The sequence below is a fragment of the Salmo salar genome, chromosome 12 (assembly GCF_965601325.2).
Source record: "Salmo salar chromosome 12, fSalSal1, whole genome shotgun sequence".
NCBI lineage: Eukaryota > Metazoa > Chordata > Actinopteri > Salmoniformes > Salmonidae > Salmo > Salmo salar.
In genome coordinates this window covers 87,986,772-88,008,042 of record NC_138302.1, presented here as the reverse complement: position 1 = coordinate 88,008,042, position 21,271 = coordinate 87,986,772, and the positions used below count along the sequence as shown (strand labels likewise).

The 21,271-nt window shown below is 41.4% G+C and overlaps 1 protein-coding gene across 2 annotated transcripts; it reads right to left on the bottom strand.

The window, feature by feature from the left end:
- Window positions 1–402: 402 nt before the first annotated feature.
- LOC106565705 (alpha-1,3-galactosyltransferase 2) lies at window positions 403–15,015 on the bottom strand. 2 transcript variants are annotated; one of them, XM_014133099.3, is made up of 7 exons: window positions 14,812–15,015; window positions 14,633–14,704; window positions 14,307–14,374; window positions 12,077–12,166; window positions 11,780–11,875; window positions 1,677–1,814; window positions 403–1,534 (listed from the first exon to the last, which is right to left on the bottom strand). In XM_014133099.3, the coding sequence occupies exons 3-7, from the start codon at window positions 14,309–14,311 to the stop codon at window positions 847–849; spliced, it is 1,017 nt and encodes a 338-aa protein (XP_013988574.1). In that variant the 5' UTR covers window positions 14,312–14,374; window positions 14,633–14,704; window positions 14,812–15,015; the 3' UTR covers window positions 403–846. The 2 variants fall into 2 exon arrangements, with proteins under 2 accessions (XP_013988574.1, XP_082815517.1); XM_082959391.1 differs by lacking the exon at window positions 14,812–15,015 and having other exon boundaries at window positions 14,307–14,356; window positions 14,633–14,801.
- Between the last annotated feature and the right edge of the window lie 6,256 nt (window positions 15,016–21,271).

Below are 21,271 nucleotides of genomic sequence, written 5' to 3'. Positions count from 1 at the left end.
AGATGTTATCTGGTAATTCCAAATAACTGGCACGGGCGTTGTTTCCACTGTGAAACTATCTTACCAAACCAGCAATGACTTGTTAAAAGAGGGCAGAATAGTATGGTGGCATTGGAGACATGCAATATCCCCAAACTGACATGTTAACATTTTTAAACAGTTTGGCCTAGATTCAATCCGTAGCACCAAAGATCCAGACTATAGCGCAATTGAAATTTAAATGCAATATTCCCGCGTTAGTGGAGAATGCAGTCACAGTAAATGCCGCATATGACGGCTAAATGTAAAATTACCTTTAAGTCATGAAAATAACGCTATAAGGTGGATCTTCCGCAGTACGGCTGAGTTCTAGTCCTTGCTAGTTCTAGTCCTTGTTCTAGTCCTTGCTATGGGTGGATCAAGTTCTTTACTCAGGATGTTTTATTTATATATAAAACCAATTCCCAATACAACTTTATAAAACACATTTTTCTTCATAATCCAAAAACACAAACCATACAAAAAAAATATGTTGAATCATTTCTATAGATACCACATTAGTTCCAGACTACAAGTCACTGCACTTCTCTGGTGTGGCTCAGTTATTTGAGCATTGACTTGCAACGCCAGGGTAGTATGTTAGATTCTTAATAAATCACCACAAGGTTAAGGGAAAATTCCTGCCAGTGACAAATGAGAAGCAGGAAATTAACTACTTGATCATTTCGGGTTTAACACGCAAGCCAAATACTCCACAGTGCAATAGGCTGATATAACATAATGGGCTATTTATTGTGCTGCACTGTGAACTGTTTGAAGCTTCAGGGGCTTTTGCTCATTAGATTATTGCATACAGGTTCTGATTGCTCACTCTGTAATCCGGAGTGTGTCATATCTTTTCTTTGCCCAGAGCAGGCGGGTCACATGCATGTCACTACGGTAACCAATGTCACTGCTCCAGCAGTACTCAGGAGACAGCACTCTACTGGGCTTATGGAGCCACAGGTACTTGTTGAGGTGACTCTCGTCATGCCACAGAGCCTCCACCTGGTTCTCCTTGTCCTCCATGATGGTCTGGTAACAGGTCTCCGTAATATTTTTCACTGTCTGCCACGAGCCTCCAAACACGGCAGCATGATAGTAGAAGTCTCCAGTCTCCATGTAGGCCCTGGACCTTGGGTTGCGGTCGTAGGTGTAGAGGCTCTGTGGTCGGTGGTAGTAGTAGGCGTGGAGCAGAGCCACAGAGTCTCCCAGAGCCTCTGAGCCAAACCGACCAACAAACACCTGGTCCACGTCAAAGCAGAAGACATAGCGGCTGTATCGACGAATCTGTGACTCAATGGCGTCTGCAATGGCCCTCATACGCATCATGGAGATGTCCTGCCAGCGAGAGTGTCTCTGCACCCTCACAACTTTCAGGCTCCGCCCAGGACCAAGCTGGATGTTTGGTACCCTCTGGGGAACATCCGTGAACACATAGTATGTCACAGGTAAAGCCACCATAAAGTGACGCTCAGCAGAGAGAAGGAATGCCTCCAGGTAGGCATCTAGATACCTTGGGATGGGAAGGAGTAAAACCTCAAGTTTAAGAATAGCATCTCCAAATATGATGCTTACAGTAAGTGACAGAAGTGTTTCATAAGAATTAATAAGTTGCTAGAAAAGAAAAAAATTGGTCACCGAGATGAAAAACCGACCTGCCCACAGCGAATACAGTGAGAGAGACAGAGGAGTGGTTCCTCCTGTGCTCCTGGTCGTAATGATCTGGGTCAAACATCCCATCCCAGATCACAGGGGCGCCCCAGTCAGTGCAGGTCTGAACATCACCTCTGGACCTGGTAGGAACAGAGAGCCCAGCTAGCACATAATGTTTCTTAGAGCTGGGTGAGAGCGTGGTTGACCTATGGTTATTTTGCATACATTGGGAATGTTCTCAAATAGTTCAGAGAATGTTAAGAAACAAGGTTATTCTGTGGGAATTTCAATACTTCAGCATAACGTTTCCTACAGTTTTAATTATTGTTCTATTTAAAAGTCATGTTCACATATTGTTCTGAGAACGTTCAGAAACAACGTTCTTCTGTGGGCATTTTAGTATTCTGAAGGTTTCCTCAAGGTTTCCTCAAGGTTCTATTTAAAGCCATGTTCTCAGAACATTGAGAACTTTCCATAAAAACAACAAAACATTAGTAATGTTCAAAGTATGTTCTAAGAATGTTAAAAATATACATTCCGTTCTGTGTCAACAAAACTCTATCCTCGATCTTGTTAAATGTTTCAGGTGTGTTTTCCGCGCCCACTAATTGGTCACACCTGATCTTAATGAGTGCTTGTTTCCTTTGAAATGGGGTCTGTTTGAATAGACTAAAATTAACAGCTTTATATGAGTTTAAAAAAAACATGCCACACCAACTCCATCCAGGTGGCACAGTGGACTAATTCCATGGAACAGAAGATCATATGTTTGAATCTCACTGACGCCATGCCACAAAAATCATGTTTGCATGATTAATGCCTAAGTAAAAACTTTTTTTTATATGTTTAAAGGAAGATTTTCAAACCTCCAAATAACCTTCACATTTCATTCAAAACATGTGTAACATTTAGAGAATGTTCTCAGAATGTTATTTAATTACCTTCAAATAACCTATAATTTCAGTTCTCAGAACGTTAATAAAACCTCCCAGGTAAACTTTCAGGGAACCACAGTAAAATGATCAGAACCTCTCTGCAACCTAAATATGCAGACGACACAACAGTGGTGGGCTTGATTACCAACAACGACGAGACGGCCTACAGGGAGGAGGTGAGGGCCCTCGGAGTGTGGTGTCAGGAAAATAACCTCTCACTCAACGTCAACAAAACAAAGGAAATGATCGTGGACTTCAGGAAACAGCAGAGGGAGCACCCCCCCATCCATATCAAAGGGACAGCAGTAGACAAGATGGAAAGTTAGAAGTTCCTCGGCATACACGTCACAGACAAACTGAAATGGTCCACTCACACAGACAGTGTGGTGAAAAAGGCGCAAGAGTGCCTCTTCAACCTCAGGAGCATGAAGAAATTTGTCTTGTCACCCAAAACCCTAACAAACTTTTACAGATGCACAATCGAGAGCATCCTGTCGGGCTGTATCACAGCCTAGTACGTCAACTGCATCGCCCTCAACCGCAAGGCTCTCCATGACACCTACAGCACCCGATGTCACAGGAAGGCCAAAAAGATCATCAAGGACAACAACCACCCGAGCCACTGCCTGTTCACCCCGCTATCATCCAGAAGGCGAGGTCAGTACAGGTGCATCAAAGCTGGGACCGAGAGACTGAAAAACAGCTTCTATCTCAAGGCCATCAGACTGCTAAACAGCCATCACTAACTCAGAGAGGCTGCTGCCTACATTGACACCCAATCACTGGACTCTTTAATAAATGGATCATTAGTCACTTTATATAATGCACTCTAAATAATGACACTTTAATAATGTTTAAATATCTTACATTACTCATATCACATGTATATACACTGTATTTTATACCATCTATTGCACCTTGTTTATGCCGCTCGGCCATCGCTCATCCATATACTTACATGTACATATTCTCATTCACCCCTTTAGATTTGTGTGTATTAGGTACCTGTTAGATATTACTGTACTGTCAGAACTAGCATTTCACTACACTCGCATTAACATCTGATAACCATGTGTATGTGACAAATTACATTTGATGTTCACCTCTGTTCTCAGAACATTTACAAGTTTTACCAGTTAGAAGTTGTGGAAACCTAAGAAACAAAATGTGCTAGCTGGGAGAGCTCTGGGTTTCTGAACAAACAAGTGTGTAGTATATGAAATCAGAGAGTTCAGGGAGACAAAAAGGGGGGTATAAGAATAATAGGGTAATTAACCCCTTTTTCTACAGACAGCAGAAGAGATGAAGCAGGGTTAACATGCTGCCAATGCTCAAGGCCTTTTTCAGTGCATTTGAATAATGCTGGACTTGTATACACAAAGCACGAACAACTGATTTGACTGCTGGCTGACTGGCTAAATTCTTCCCTTTGAGCTACATACAGTGCATTCGGAAAGTATTCAGACCCCTTTAGTCATTTTTTTTTAAAGATTTGCTACAATAAAAAATAATAATAAAATAACAGTTTCTGCTGTCATTATGGAGTGCTGTGTGTAGATTGATGAGGAAAACAAATATTTAATACATTTTAGAAAAAGGCTAACATAACAAAGTGGAAAAAGTCAAGGGGTCTGAATACTTTCCAAATGCACTGTACATACACTGAGTATACAAAACATTAGGAACACCTTCCTAATACTGAGTTGCACCCCCCTTTTGCCCTCAGAACAGCCTCAATTCGTCGGGGCATGGACTCGACAAGGTGTCAAGCGTTCCACAGGGATGCTGGCCAATGTTGACCCCAATCATTCCCACAGTTGCATCAAGTTGGCTGGAAGACCATTCTTGATACACACGGGAAACTGTTGAGTGTGAAAAACCCAGCAGCGCTGCAGTTCTTGACACAAATTGGCATGCCTGGCGCCTACTACCATACCCCATTCAAAGGTACTTAAATATTTTGTTTTGCCCATTCATCCTTTGAATTGCACACATACACAATCCATGTCTCAATTGTTTCAAGGCTTAAAAATCCTTCTTTAACCTGTCTCCTCCCCTTCATCTTCACTAATTGAAGTGAATTTAGCAAGTGACATCATTAAGGGATCACAGCTTTCACCTGGATACACCTGGTCAGTCTGTCATGGAAAGAGCATGTGTCCTTAAAGTTTTGTAGTCTCAGGTCTGAAAAACATACATCGCAGCTAGCACATTTGGTTCCTTGGAAGTGGTGGGAATGTACAGTTCGAGTCAAACGTTTGGACACACCTACTCATTCCAGGGTTTTTCTTTATTTAAAAATTTTTCTAAATTGTAGAATAATATTAAATCCATCAAATCTATGAAATAACACATATGGAATCATGTAGCAACCAAAAAAGTATTAAATAAATCAAAGTATATTTTATATGAGATTCTTCAAAGTTGCCTTTGCCTTGATGACAGCTTTGCACACGCTTGGTATTCTCTCAACCAGCTTCATGAGGTATTTACCTGGAATGCATTTCAATTAATAGGTGTGCCTTATTAAGTTCATTTGTGGAATTTCTTTCCTTCTTAATGCATTTCAGATAATCAGTTGTGTTGTGACAAGGTACGGGTGGTATACAGAAGCCCTATTTGGTAAAAGACCAAGTCCACATTATGGCAAAAACAGCTCAAATAAGCAAAGAGAAATGACAGTCCATCATTACTTTAAGACATGAAGGTCAGTCAATCTGGAAAATTTGAAGAACTTTGAAAGTTTCTTCAAGTACAGTCGCAAAAACCATCAACCGCTATGATGACACTGGCTCTCATGAAGACCGCCACAGGAATGGAAGACCCAGAATTACCTCTGCTGCAGAGGATAAGTTCATCAGCCTCAGAAATTGCAACCCAAATAAATGCTTCCGAGTTAAAGTAACAGACACATCTAAACATCAATCATTCATGGTCGAATTGCTGCAAAGAAACCACTACTAAAAGGATACCAATAAGAAGAAGAGACTTGCTTTGCCCAAGAAACACGAGCAATGGACATTAGACCAGTGGAAATCTGTCTTTTGGTCTGAAATTTTTGGTTCCAACCGCCGTGTCTTTGTGAGACGCAGAGTAGGTGAACGGAGAATCTATGCATGTGTAGTTCCCACTGTGAAGCATGGAGGAGGAGGTGTGATGGTGCTTTGCTGGTGATATTGTCAATGATTTATTTAGAATTCAAGGCTCACTTAACCAGCATGGCTACCACAGCATTCTGCAGCAATATGCCATCCCATCTGGTCTGCGCTTAGTGGGACTATCATTTGATTTTCAACAGGACAATGACCCAACACACCTCCAGGCTGTGTAAGGGCTATTTGACCAAGGAGAGTGGCTGAGTGCTGCATCAGATGACCTGGCCTCCACAATTATTTGACCTTTATTTAACTAGGCTAGTCAGTTAAGAACAAATTCTTATTTACAATGACGGCCTACCCCGGCCAAACCCCGACGACTCTGGGCCAAATGTGCGCCGCCTTATGGGACTCCCAATCACGGTCGGATGTGATGCAGTCTGGATTCGAACCAGGGACTGCATTGACTCATCTTGCATTGAGATGCAGTGCCATAGACCGCTGCGCCACTCAAGAGCCCCCTCAAGATGGTTTGGGATGAGTTGGACCGCAGAGTGAAGGAAAAGCAGCCAACAAGTGCTCGGCATATGTGGGAACTCCTTCAAGACTGTTGGAAAAACATTCCAGGTGAAGCTGGTTGAGAGAATGCCAAGTGTGTGCAAAGCTGTCATCAAGGCAAAGGGTGGCTACTTTCAAGAATCTAAAGTCTAAAATATATTTTGATTTGTTTAACTCTTTTGGTTACTACATGATTCCATGTGTTATTTCATAGTTTTGATGTCTTCACTATTATTCTACAATGTAGAAAATATTTTTTTTACATTTACATTTTAGTCATTTAGCAGACGCTCTTATCCAGAGCGTCTTACAGTAGTGAATACATAGTTTTCATTTTCATTTCATGCATTTTTTAATTTTAATTTTTGTACTGGCCCCGAGGGAATCGAACCCACAACCCTGGCGCTGCACACATCATGCTGGCGTTGCAAACACCATGCTCTACCAACTGAGCCACAGGGAAGGCGTACTTACTAAGAAAAACTCTTGAATGAGTAGGTGAGTCCAAACTTTTGACTGGTACTGTAAGTTTTTCCTTTCCAATTGTTTGTGGGAATGAAGCCATATGTTTCCTAACAGGTAAAACACAACTTTGTTTTTTAATGTTCTGAGAACATTTTTAGGTTTCAGGGAGATTCTGAGAACGTTTTACTTTGGCTCCTTGACAAGATGGTGCCAACAGATAGGGCAGCTCTGCTTCTTGCACCTAAGCAACTTTGCAGCATTTAGTTTTTTTGTGTGTTATTTCTTACATTATTAGCCCAGGACATTTTTTGTGTCATTACATTCAATCCCGGAAATAACTTCTGGTTATCAGAGTGGCGGTAACTCACCAGCATTACGACTGGGAATACGACTTTCCCGAATTGGATCCTTTGTTCGTACCCCGCAGGGTAATTGAGCTGATTCCAGAGGCTGATCCAAGACACCGCCGGCAGAGATGAGGTATTTGGAGTGAACTTCTAGTCCGACTCAGGAGGCGCGCACACCATCCACCGCTTCCGAGTATATTACTTGCCAATGTTCAGTCTCTGGATTATGAGGTAGACGAGCTCAGGGCGAGAATCTCCTTCCAGGGAGACATCAGGGATTGTAACATACTCTGTTTCACGGAAACATGACTCTCTCGGTATATACTGTTTTTGTCCATACAGCCAGCTGAGTTCTTAGTATATCACACAGACAGAAATAAAGAACTCTGGGAAGAAAAAAGGCGGGGGTGTATGTTTTCATGATTAACCCCTCATGGTGTGATAACATACAGAAATTCAAGTTATTTTGTTGGTGAGGGCCCTGGGAGTGTGGTGCCAGGAATATAACCTCTCAGTCAATGTTGACAAAACAAAAGAGCTGATTGTGGACTTCAGGAAACAGCAGAGCGAGCACACCCCTATCCACATCAACGGGACCACAGTGGAGCAGGTGGAAAGCTTCAAGCTCCTCTGCGTAGATGTCACTGACGGTCTGAAATTGTCCACCCACACAGACAGTGTGGTGAAGAAGGCGCAACAGCGCCTCTTCAACCTCAGGAGGCTGAAGAAATTTGTCTTGGCACCTAAAACCCTCAAACTTTTACAGATGCACAATCAAGAGCCTCCGGTCAGGCTGTATCACCGCCTGGTACGGCAACTGCACCACCTGCAACTGCAGGGCTCTCCAGAGGGTGGTGCGGACACCTGCAGCACCCGATGTCACAGGAAGGCCAAAAAGATAATCAAGGACAACAACCACCCGAGCCACTGCCTGTTCACCCCGCGATCATCAAGAAGGCGAGATCAGTACAGGTGCATCAAAGCGGGACAGAGAGACTGAAAACAGCTTCTATCTCAAGGCTATCAGACTGTTAAATAGCCATCAGTAGGCAGCTTCCACACAGTTATGTAACCCTGCACCTTAGAGACTGCTGTCCCATATACATAGACTTGAAATCACTGGCCGCTTAATAATGGAACAATAGTCACTTTAATAATGTTTACATATTTTTGCTTTACTCATCTCATATGTACAGTTGAAGTCAGAATTTTACATACACCTTAGCCACATACATTTAAACTCAGTTTTTCACAATTTCTGACATTTTAATCCTAGTAAAAATTCCGTCTTAGGTCAGTTAGGAACACCACTTTATTTTATGAATGTGAAATGTCAGAATAATAGTATAGAGAATAATTTATTTCAGCTTTTATTTCTTTCATCACATTTCCAGTGGGTCAGAAGTTTACATACACTCAATTAGTATTTGGTAGCGTTGCCTTTAAATTGTTAAACTTGGGTCAAACAGTTTGGGTAGCCTTCCACTAGCTTCCCACAATAAGTTGGGTGAATTTTGGCCCATCCCTCCTCACAGAGGTGGTGTAACTGAGTCAGGTTTGTAGGCTTCCTTGCTCGCACACACTTTTTCAGTTCTTCCCACAAATGTTCTATGGGATTGAGGTCAGGGCTTTGTGTTGGCCACTACAATACCTTGACTTTGTTGTCCTTAAGCCATTTTTCCACAACTTTGGAAGAATGCTTGGGGTCATTGTCCATTTGGAAGACCCATTTGCGACCAGGCTTTAACTTTCTGACTGATGTCTTGAGATGTTGCTCCAATATACCACATAATTTTCTTTCCTCATGATGCCATCTATTTTGTGAAGTGCACCAGTCCCAACTGCAGCAAAGCACCCTCACAACATGATGCTGCCACCCCCGTGCTTCACGGTTGGGATGGTGTTCTTCGTCGGTGGTCATTATGGCCAAACAGTTCTATTTTTGTTTCATCAGACCAGAGGACATTTCTCCAAAAAGTCTTTGTCCATATGTGCAGTTGCAAACCGTAGTCTGGCTTTTTTAATGGTGGTTTTGGAGCAGTGGCTTCCCCCTTGCTGAGCAGCCTTTCAGGTTATGTTGATATTGGACTCATTTTACTGTGGATATAGATACTTTTCTACCCGTTTCCTCCACCATCTTCACAAGGTCCTTTGCTGTTGTTCTGGGATTGATTTGCACTTTTCACACCAAAGTACGTTCATCTTTAGGAGAAAGAACACGTCTCCTTCATGAGCGGTATGACGGCTGCGTGGTCCCATGGTGTTTATACTTGCGTACTATTGTTTGTACGGATGAACGTGGTACCTTCAGGCATTTGGAAATTGCTCCCAAGGATGAACCAGACCTGTGGAGGTCTACAATTTTTTTCTGAGGTCTTGGCTGATTTATTTTGATTTTCCCATGATGTCAAGCACTGAGGCACTAAGTTTGAAGGTAGGCCTTGAAATACATCCACAGGTACACCTCCAATTGACTCAAATGATGTCAATTAGCCTATCAGAGGCTTCTAAAGCCATGACATCTTTTTCTGGAATTTTCTAAGCTGTTTAAAGGCACAGTCAACTTAGTGTATGTAAACTTCTGACCCACTGGAATTGTGTTACTGTGAATTATAAGTCAAATAATCTGTCTGTAAACTATTGATGGAAAAATGTAGTGTGTCATGCACAAAGTAGATGTCCTAACTGACTTACCAAAACTATACAGTAGTTTGTTAACAAGACATTTGTGGAGTGGTTGAAAAACAAGTTTTAATGACTCCAACCTAAGTGTATGTAAACTTCCGACTTCAACTGAATATACTGTATTCTATTCTACTGTATTTAGTCAATGCCACTCCGACATTGCTTATCCTAATATTTATATATTCCTTAATTCCATTAGTTTACTTTTAGGTTGTGTATTGTTGTGAATTGTTAGATATTACTGAACTGTTGAAGCTAGAAACACAAGCATTTCGCTACACCTGCAATAACATCTGCTAAACATGTGTATCTGACAAATAACAATTGATTTGATCGTTTTCCTGGGAGGTTTTATTAATGCTCTGAGAACAGAAATTATATGTCATTTGGAAGTTTGTCCTTAACTTTCACTGAGTGCCTCCTGAGTGGCGCAGCGGTCTAAGGCACTACATCACAGTGCTTGAGGCACAAACCCGGGTTACAAACCCGGGTTCGATCCAAGGCTGTGTCACAACCAGACGTGATCGGGAGTCCCATAGAGTGGCGCACAATTGGCCCAGCGTTGTCAGGGTTAGGGGAGGGTTTGGCCGGGGGGCCTTTATTTGGCTCATCGCGCTCTAGCGATTCTATTTCCTATATGAGGATTCTAGAATATTGAAATGAAAATCTGTTAACCAATTGGATGGAAACCTAGCTACTGCGAGCTAATTTTGGGTTCCCTTTTTTGAACTCCAAGCACAGATAAGACACATGGGCTGCGTTTCGACAAGCAGCCCGATTCTCAAATTGTTTTTACTATGTGGTCTTTGGACCAATCACATCAGATCTTTTTCAGAGCTGATCTGATTGGTGAAAATACCAATTAGTAAAAAAAAAAAAATAATAATAATTGAGCTTCTTGTGTAAACACAGCCAGAGAAATGTATTTCTTTAGGCATTAACCATGCATGTATTTTTGTATTGTGACACAGCATCAGTGAGATTTGAACCTATAATCTTCCGTTCTCTATCCATGGAATTAGTCCACTGCGCCACCAGGATGAACATACTAATTCAATTTTTATGCATATAAAGCTGTTAATTTTAGTCTATTCAAACTGACCACATTTCAAAGAAAACAAGAACTCATTAACATCAGGTGGGGCCAATTAGTGGGAGTGGCCAACACACCTAAACACACACACTTAACAAGATCGCGCAGAGGTATTCAACTGTTAACCTACGAGGTCCAGCGCTTGCTGACACCTGGTGTCCCAGGTCTAAATCAGTCCCTGGTTGGAGGGGATTCATGAAAAAAAGGAACTGGCTTTGAGGTCCAGAGTTGAGTTTTAAGTTAGATAGAGGATAGAGAGTGGTTTGGTGATGCTGAGAACGGAATGTATAAGTTTTAAATAAAAATCTTAGAACGTTCTCTGACAGTTAATAAAGTTTATGGGACGTTTTCTTAACGTTCTCGGAAAAATGTGGTAACATGACTTTAAATGGAAACCTATAGGAAAATGTATGCTGAAGTACTGAAATTCCTACAGAAGAATGTTGTTTATAATCATTTTATGAACTATTTGAGAAAATTCCCAATGTCAAACCAGTTGGAGATCAGGTGGCTGCAAAAAGATAGGCAGCGCCATTGAGGCAACCTCCATTTTGAAGTAGTCAATTTTCTTAACGATTAGTTGATCCCTCCTGATGACCCGGTTGGACAGGACTCCAACAGGGTCACCAAGAGGATCAGCCAATGAAGTTGGAAGTTCTGCCCAGTTGACTACATTAAAATGGTGGAAGCCCTCAATGCCAATGCCCAGTCTAATATGGCATTTTGGTCACTAGAGACCTCTATCATGCTCTATGGAACCTCGTGGATGTATTCGTGGTGAGGAACTGTGGTGACCAATAAAAAAGCCATTAAAACGATCTTTAGATTTCATTGTCAGACTCCAACACAATATAAATAAAAGTAATGAACACAATAAAAGTAATGGCATGCTCTGAACATGATTGATATAAAAACAAAATGTCCTACCAAAGGTCTAGGGAAGCATCTATACTAATACCCAGCTTCAGCTTCTCTCCAGGGATAAGATGACATCGGTTCATAGGGATTAAGCCCTCCAAGTACCTACAACACAACAACATGCTGGGTCAAAACTTATACAACTCTTTCTGTTTCTATCTTAAATGTATGGATAGTTTCAAGTGACTGAATTCATATTGAACAACCCTATGGTCCTTCTTCCTAAACTTATGCTGCACAATAAGAAGAAAACAATTGGAGTAGGGGAACAGCAGAGGAAAGGGAAATACTTAGGAAAATACACACCTTATTGATGTAGGTGTGAAGTAGGCTACGAAGAGCAGCACAGAGGCACACCCTGTACACGTTAAAACCAGCTTTGCCTTGTAAAATACTCTGCGGGATAATAGACAAAAAGATTCCGTCAAAAAGTGCGATAGGAAGTCAATGCAAACCTGAGGCCATAGTTCCATTTTCACCTGAAAAACATAAAAGACCAGGATGTTTTTCGTTCTCTTTTCAACAGTCTTTTCTGACTATGAAATCATTGACCCGAACATTGTGAATGTTTAATTTATTGTCGTTAATGGGTTATGAGAGGGACTTTACAAAAAAAAAATATATATATATATATATATATCCTACGGCCTCCTCCACGTCTCCTGATGTACTGGCCTGTCTCCTGGTAGCGCCTCCATGCTCTGTACACTACACTGACAGACACATTGTGAATGTTTAATTTATTGTCGTTAATGGGTTATGAGAGGGACTTTACAAAAAAAAAATATATATATATACTGCTCAAAAAAAATAAAGAGAACACTTAAACAACACATCCTAGATCTGAATGAAAGAAATAATCTTATTAAATACTTTTTTCTTTACATAGTTGAATGTACTGACAACAAAATCACAAAAATAATCAATGGAAATCCAATTTATCAACCCATGGAGGTCTGGATTTGGAGTCACACTCAAAATTAAAGTGGAAAACCACACTACAGGCTGATCCAACTTTGATGTAATGTCCTTAAAACAAGTCAAAATGAGGCTCAGTAGTGTGTGTGGCCTCCACGTGCCTGTATGACCTCCCTACAACGCCTGGGCATGGTCCTGATGAGGTGGCGGATGGTCTCCTGAGGGATCTCCTCCCAGACCTGGACTAAAGCATCCGCCAACTCCTGGACAATCTGTGGTGCAACGTGGCGTTGGTGGATGGAGCGAGACATGATGTCCCAGATGTGCTCAATTGGATTCAAGTCTGGGGAACGGGCGGGCCAGTCCATAGCATCAATGCCTTCCTCTTGCAGGAACTGCTGACACTCTCCAGCCACATGAGGTCTAGCATTGTCTTGCATTAGGAGGAACCCAGGGCCAACCGCACCAGCATATGGTCTCACAAGGGGTCTGAGGATCTCATCTCGGTACCTAATGGCAGTCAGGCTACCTCTGGCGAGCACATGGAGGGCTGTGCGGCCCCCCAAAGAAATGCCACCCCACACCATGACTGACCCACCGCTAAACCGGTCATGCTGGAGGATGTTGCAGGCAGCAGAACGTTTTCCATGGCGTCTCCAGACTCTGTCACGTGCTCAGTGTGAACCTGCTTTCATCTGTGAAGAGCACAGGGCGCCAGTGGCGAATTTGCCAATCTTGGTGTTCTCTGGCAAATGCCAAACGTCCTGCACGGTGTTGGGCTGTAAGCACAACCCCCACCTGTGGACGTCGGGCCCTCATACCACCCTCATGGAGTCTGTTTCTGACCGTTTGAGCAGACACATGCACATTTGTGGCCTGCTGGAGGTCATTTTGCAGGGCTCTGGCAGTGCTTCTCCTGCTCCTCCTTGCACAAAGGCGGAGGTAGCGGTCCTGCTGCTGGGTTGTTGCCCTCCTACGGCCTCCTGATGTACTGGCCTGTCTCCTGTTAGTGCCTCCATGCTCTGGACACTACGCTGACAGACACAGCAAACCTTCTTGCCACAGCTCGCATTGATGTGCCATCCTGGATGAACTGCACTACCTGAGCCACTTGTGTGGGTTGTAGACTCCGTCTCATGCTACCACTAGAGTGAAAGCACCGGCAGCATTCAAAAGTGACCAAAACATCAGCCAGGAAGCATAGGAACTGAGAAGTGATCTGTGGTCACCACCTGCAGAACCACTCCTTTATTGGGGGTGTCTTGCTAATTGCCTATAATTTACACCTGTTGTCTATTCCATTTGCACAACAGCATCTGAAATGTATTGTCAATCAGTGTTGCTTCCTAAGTGGACAGTTTGATTTCACAGAAGTGGGATTGACTTGGAGTTACATTGTGTTGTTTAAGTGTTCCCTTTATTTTTTTAAGCAGTGTATATAAAATAAACTTCATGAAACATGTTGGTAACATTTAGGCCTAATATATGAGTTTGGATTAGCATGGTTCCTGTCAAGGTGTTTTATCTTTTTAAATAAATATAAATAACTGGTCATTTCCTTGATGTTAAAATGAGTCTTATTAACATTGATGACATTGCATCATCACAGAAGCCATACCTCATTGCGTGCCTGGAACTTCTTTCCGAAGTCTGTTTCAGATGGTGAAACTGAGTGAAACGAATATGCTGAGGCAATTAAATGTACATTGTTAAGGTGAATACATGTACAGATCATCACACAGATAATTAGTTCCTTGAATTTAGGGTAATAAAATGTACTTCATTGAATAGCCTAAATGTATCATACATCAGTGATTCTACAGTAGCCTAAATACAAACTGTCTGTAAGGCACTAATATCAAGAACATATAAATTAGACAGCGTTTACACAAATGAAAAACAGTAACAATGTCATCAGGTGTAGATGGAAATGTTGTCGCCTACCTGCTTTGCTTGTTAGAACACCTAGCTTGTTGATGCGTCTATAAAACACTTAATCTCAAGACAAGTAATTTCCTGTATATTGCGAGGGGGGAATTTTTTTACACCCAAAACATGGAAGGAGAGAATCAACCCAACACCACCATCTGATCATGCGTCGGTTTGTTATGAACTCATTTTACCTGTTAGCGTTTTTCGCCATTAATCTTGTTCTGGGGGCAGCTCTGCAGAGTGGTTACTATCCGACACAGCCACGAAGTCATAAAATCACATTTTAAACTTAACCACAATGCTAACCCTAATATGTAATTAAAAACCTAAAAGCTATTTTGTTTTCATGAACAATATAGCCAACTTTGACCTTGTAGCTGGCCAATCTAAAGTGGAGAGCGCTCAGGTCTGCCTCCTGGACAAGACTCGTGACAATAAACGTTGATTTGCGAGATTGCCTTTCGAGGTTCTGACGCTGTATGCAGAGCAGAAAAGGAAAAATAAACAACAACATGCAAAACCTGATTGCGAGATATAAAAATACCAAATCACTGTGCTGAACATCGCCAGGTGTGTATCATAGACCAATTTCAAATGCTTATTGTCATCAAAAGGTCAAGGACATTTGGGAATCTTTTCATTCAGGTGTATGAGGTGACCACACCTTACTGCAGTTAAAACTTTCCACAGGTAACTGAAAAGTATGGTATCTCTAGCATCATATGCCTATTTGAAATAAGTGTGTTTGCCAAGGAACAACAGTTGATAACAAGAGCCTCTACAGGTTTTGATCTTTAATCAAATCAAACGCACATTTTATTTGTCACATGCACATGGTTAACAGTGTAGCAAGGGCAATGCTTGTGCTTCTATTTCCACCAGTGCAGTAATATCTAACAATTCCTCAACTACCTAATACACACAAATCTAAAGTGGTGAATGATAATATGTACATGTAAGTATTTGGATGAGCGATGGCCAAGTGGCATAGGCAAGGTGCAATAGATGGTATAAAATACAGTATATACATGTGATATGAGTAATGTGAGATATGTAAACATTATTAAAGTGCCATTATTTAGAGTGCATTATATAAACTGACTAGTGATCCATTTGTAAAGTGTCCAGTGACTGGGTCTCAATGTAGGCAGCAGCCTCTCTAGTGTTTGTGATTGCTATTCAGCAGTCTGATGGCCTTGAGATAGAAGCTGTTTTTCAGTCTCTCTGTCCCGGCTCTCTCCTTCTGGATGGTAGCGGGGTGAACAGGCAGTGACTCGGGTGGTTGATGTCTTTGATGATCTTTTTGGCCTTCCTGTGACATCGGGTGCTGTAGGTGTCATGGAGGGCAGGTAGTTTGGAGAGCCTTGCGGTTGAGGGCGGTGCAGTTGCCGTACAAGTCTGTGATACAGCCCGACAGGATGCTCTCGATTGTGCATCCGTAAAAGTTTGTTAGGGTTTTGGGTGACAAGCTAAATTTCTTCATGCTCCTGCAGTTGAAGAGGCACTCTTGCGCCTTTTTCACCACACTGTCTGTGTGAGTGAACCATTTCGGTTTGTCTGTGACGTGTATGCCGAGGAACTTAAAACTTTCCACCTTCTCTACTGCTGTCCCTTTGATATGGATGGGGGGCTGCTCCCTCTGCTGTTTCCTGAAGTCCACGATCATCTCCTTTGTTTTGTTGACGTTGAGTGAGAGGTTGTTTTCCTGACACCACACTCCGAGGGCCCTCACCTCCTCCCTGTAGGCCGTCTCGTCGTTGTTGGTAATCAAGCCTACCACTGTAGTGTTGTCTGCAAACTTGATGATTGAGTTGGAGGCGTGCATGGCCACGCAGTCATGGGTGAACAGGGAGTACAGGAGGGGGCTGAGCGCGCACCCTTGTGGGGCCCCAGTGTTGAGGGTCAGCGATGTGGAGATCTTGTTTCCTACCTTCACCACCTGGGGGTGGCCCGTCAGAAAGTCCAGGACCCAATTACACAGGGTGGGGTTGAGACCCAGGGACTCCAGCTTGATGATGAGCATGGAGGGTACTATGGTGTTGAATGCTGAGCTTTAGTTAATGAGCAGCAGTCTTACATAGGTATTCCTTTTGTCCAGATGGGATAGGGCAGTGTGCAGTGTGATGGCGATTTATACATTATTATGTAAGGACCTATTGGCCAATAAAAATAATCCAAAACTATTGGAACATTTTCATACTTTTTGCTCATTCTTACACAGTCCATTCTCTCTTAGTCTTGACTGTGTGTAATTCAGCCAATATAACCTTGTATATGGTACCACAATTTAAACAAATATTTATTTAACTAGGGAAGTCATTGCAGGACAAAGGAATTTATTGTTGTTGTAATAATAGCCGGACCTATATAATAATTTACTATAGAAAAGGGGTTAACGGTTAATATAGTTTAGTATATTATTCCATGCTATAAAATCAAAATGCATAAGAGAAGCATCAATATGGGACAAATACAATGTGATGATACAATTACAATAAAGTTAAGGCTTAAATGCGTTTCAACAAAATGTTAATCATTAATATTTAGACATGAGTACAAAAGGATTACAAGATACAAGGAGGTATTTCTGTACATAAGGAAATCTACACATATTTCATGTGGACACCCAAAACAGGAATTTACTCATTTTCTATGTATACATTAAAGGGTATATAATATCCTGCAGGACATAGCTGCAAAATAAATGTACAAAATAATCACTCAGTAGAAAATCTGTTCCATGTCATTTCAGCAAGAAATGACACCCACCATCTCAGATTGTTTTGAAATTGTTTCTGTAGTTAGAAACAGATACGATTGGCATTCCTGAAGCATTATTTTCTTGATTTAATTTAATCTTAGAGAAGTTAAGCCAATTGATGGCATCCAAATTGGCCATTTTAATTTCAGTAAATATAGTACCCAACATCCAATTTGGACCAAACTTCTTCCTACCAATGAGTAAGACATGAGGAATAAAAAATCTAAAGTCACCCACAGAAACCCCATGCCAATCCCACCCCAACAAACAGTATCAGTTCTTTATTTGACAAGTAGTATGAAGCTGTGACAATGTAATTTATTCTCTGTGAATGTTAGTGAAATGTTAGAGAAATTTGTGATGGAAGTCGCTTGCATTATTTACAATAAAGTAGAGTGAAAGTACCAGGTTGACTCCTAGATGCTGCTGTTCTTACTATACCTCCACACTCTTATCAATGTTGCTGGTCTCGTGTCTATTAAATACATCACAACATTTCCTTAGATTGGTTTTCTACCCAAAATTGCTATTTGGCTCAGGATGAAAATAAATTGGTCATCCTCACAATTCAAGGAAAAGTCCTCCAGGAAAACAAATCAGTTTGTCCTTCTTTTACTCTTAATCTGTGTCCAGGAAATGGCCTCTTTGTGTTGTTCATTACCTTCAAAAATATATGGATTAGTTACTGTTAGACCATTTCTCGTTAACAATCAAATTATTAGGCTACAGCAGTTCTAATGGTTTCAATGTTATGGTCTCTAATGGTCTTCAAAGTCCCACATACAAACTGTGTAGTGTTTTGCAATTGGTGTTGGTTGTGTTGAGTTTAATGGTAAATATCAGAATACATACAGAGCTGTTTCCTGATAATGTTATTGAAAAACATAAGACTGCCATGCAATTCATTATATTATTAGGGTTGTCACAACATTTTAGTCCCTAGCCCATTTCTCCATCAAAGATTTGGGCTTGTAGGAAAAGTCTTCATATAAGAATTGCATAAGGATAGACCTCTCAGAGAGTGGCCACTTGTTGGACTATTCAAGGAGAGTTTGGTTGAAGCATTAGGTTACTAAGAGAAGGACAAACTGAATTGCTTTTATGGAGGAATTTATTTTCATAAAATCTATTGGTTAAGAACCCAAAGTTGCAAAGGAAATGTGATCTATTTAATAAACACAAGAGAACAGCAAAATAGATGTGTGCGGCAGCGGCATCTAGCGGTCAAAACATGGTACTTTCACAGTACTTTTGGGTAAATAATGCGACTTCAATTACACATTTCTCTGAGCAGGGAGAAAAAAACATAACCAGAGTCACAAGGTATACATTAGATAGTATGGAGAAGCAATACTCCAAGCCACAGCTTCATAGTACTGTCAAACAAAGAAAAATGATACTGTATACTGGTTGTTGGGGTGGGATTAACATGGGGTATGGGGATCAGTGGGTGGCTTTTTACCATTTTGTGGGGGGATTCCTCATGTCTTACTCATTGGTAGGAAGAAGTTTGGTCCAAATTGGATGTTGGGTACTATATTTATTGAATAACTGAATCCTACAAATTAAAATGTCCAGTTGGAGTGCAATCAATTAGCTACATTTCTCAGAGATTAAATGATATTTAAACAAAATAATGTTTCAGGAATGATAATCCTATCTGTTACTAATTACAGAACAATCTCAGATGGTCTGTGTCAAAATCCTCTCTTGTGCTTTTTGAGGTGCAACAACACAGTAGCTAGTGAGGAGGCAGCACATGTTGCTCTTGGCAGAGTTTCACAGTTGTAAACCTATGAAAGCCAAGGAGGTATCACATTTTGTAATGTGCCTTGCTATTTCTCTGCCATTTTCAACCAGATAGCATACCATATCCATCACTAGCAGACAGGGAAAAAATATTCTAATTCAAACAGTTAAGGATTACAATTATTTGGTTGCAAACCTGTGCATTCTTGGATTTGGCCTTTTCATCTCTACTTCATAGGTAAGATAGAAGGGAATATGAGGATACCCCTTCCCTCATCAATGTAAGTAAACAAATCTATGTAGCACACAGGAAGAGCTCATGCATGTACTTTACCACAGCATTCCAAATGGTAAAGCGGTTCATTTGGCAAGTCACATTGAAATGTTGCATATAATGGAATGTGTGATAGAAGATATTTTGTAAATTTCCATTTTTAAAATTAGTTTGTCTGCTTCATTTAAAATCTTGTTAAGTCTCTCAGTTACTGGAATGGCTTGAACCAACAAATATGTTCAGTGCATTCGGAAAGTATTTAGAGCCCTTGATTTTTTTTTTACCACATTTTGTTACGTTTCAGCCTTATTCTAAAATTGATGAAGTATTTTTTTTCCCTCATCAATCTACACACAATACCCCATAATGACAAAGTTAAACGTTTAGAAATGTGTGCAAATGTAATAAAATAAAAACTGAAATATTACATTTTACATAAGAATTCACTCTTTACTCAGTACTTTGTTGAAGCACCTTTGGCAGCGATTACAGCCTCAAGTCTTCTTGGGTATGGCGCTGCAAGCTTGGCACACCTGTACTTGGGGAGTTTCTCCCATTCTTCTCTGCAGAGCCTCTCAAGCTTTGTCAGGTTGGATGGAAGCGTTGCTGCACAGCTATTTTCAGGTCTCCCCAGAGATGTTCAAGTCCGGGCACTGGCTGGGCCACTGAAGGACATTCAGAAGCCAGTCCTGCGTTGTCTTGAATGTGTGTTTAGGGTCGTTGTCCTGTTGGAAGGTGAACCTTCACCCCAGTCTGAGGTCCTGAGCACTCTGGAGCAGATTTTCATCATGGATGTTTCTGTACTTTGCGCTGTTCATCCTTCTCTTGATCCTGACTAGTCTCCCAATCCATGCTGCTGAAAAACATCCCAACAGCATGATGCTGCCACCACCATGCTTCACTGTAGGGATGGTGCCTGGTTTCCTCCAGACGTGACGCTTGGCATTCAGGCCAAATAGTTAAATCTTGGTTTCATTAGACCAGAGAATCTTGTTTCTCATCGTCTGAGTCTAACTCTAAGCGGGCTGTCATGTGCCTTTTACTGAGGAGTGGCTTCTGTCTGGCGACTCTACCATAAAGGCCTGATTGGTGAAGTGCTGCAGAGATGGTTGTCCTTCTGGAAGGTTCTCCCATTTCCACAGAGGAACTCTGGAGCTCTGTCAGATTGACCATCGGGTTCTTGTTCACCTCCCTGAACAAGGCCCTTATCCCCCGATTGCTCAGTTTGGCTGGGCAGCCAGCTCTAGGAAGACTCTTGGTGGTTCCAAACTCCGTCCATTTAACAATGATGAAGGCAACATGGTTCTTGGATCTTCAATGCTGCAGACATTTTTTTGGTACTCTTTTCCAGATCTGTGCCTCAACACAATCCTGTCTCGACGCTCTACGGACAATTCCTTCGACCTCATGGCTTGGTTCTCGCTCTAACATGCAATGTCAACTGTGTGACCTTATATAGACAGGTGTGTGCCTTTCCAAATCATGTCCAATCAATTGAATTTACCACAGGTGTACTCCAATCAAGTTGTAGAAACATCAAGGATGATCAATGGAAACAGGATGCACCTCTGCTCAATTTCGAGTCTCATAGCAAAGAGTCTGAATAATTTGTATTTGTAATACAGTTGCTAAAATTTCTAAAAGCCTTTTTCCGCTTTGTCATTATGGGGTATTGTGTGTAGATTTTATTTAATCCATTTTAGAAAAGGCTGTAATGTAACAAAATGTGGAAAAGGGGAGGGGGTCTGAATACACTGTGTCAGTTCCATAGTGGACTATTTCATTTCTTCAATACATGGCAGTGCTTATTAATTCAGCAAACCAAAATATTGAAGTTAATACAAATACCAGCATCAGATTCAAAATA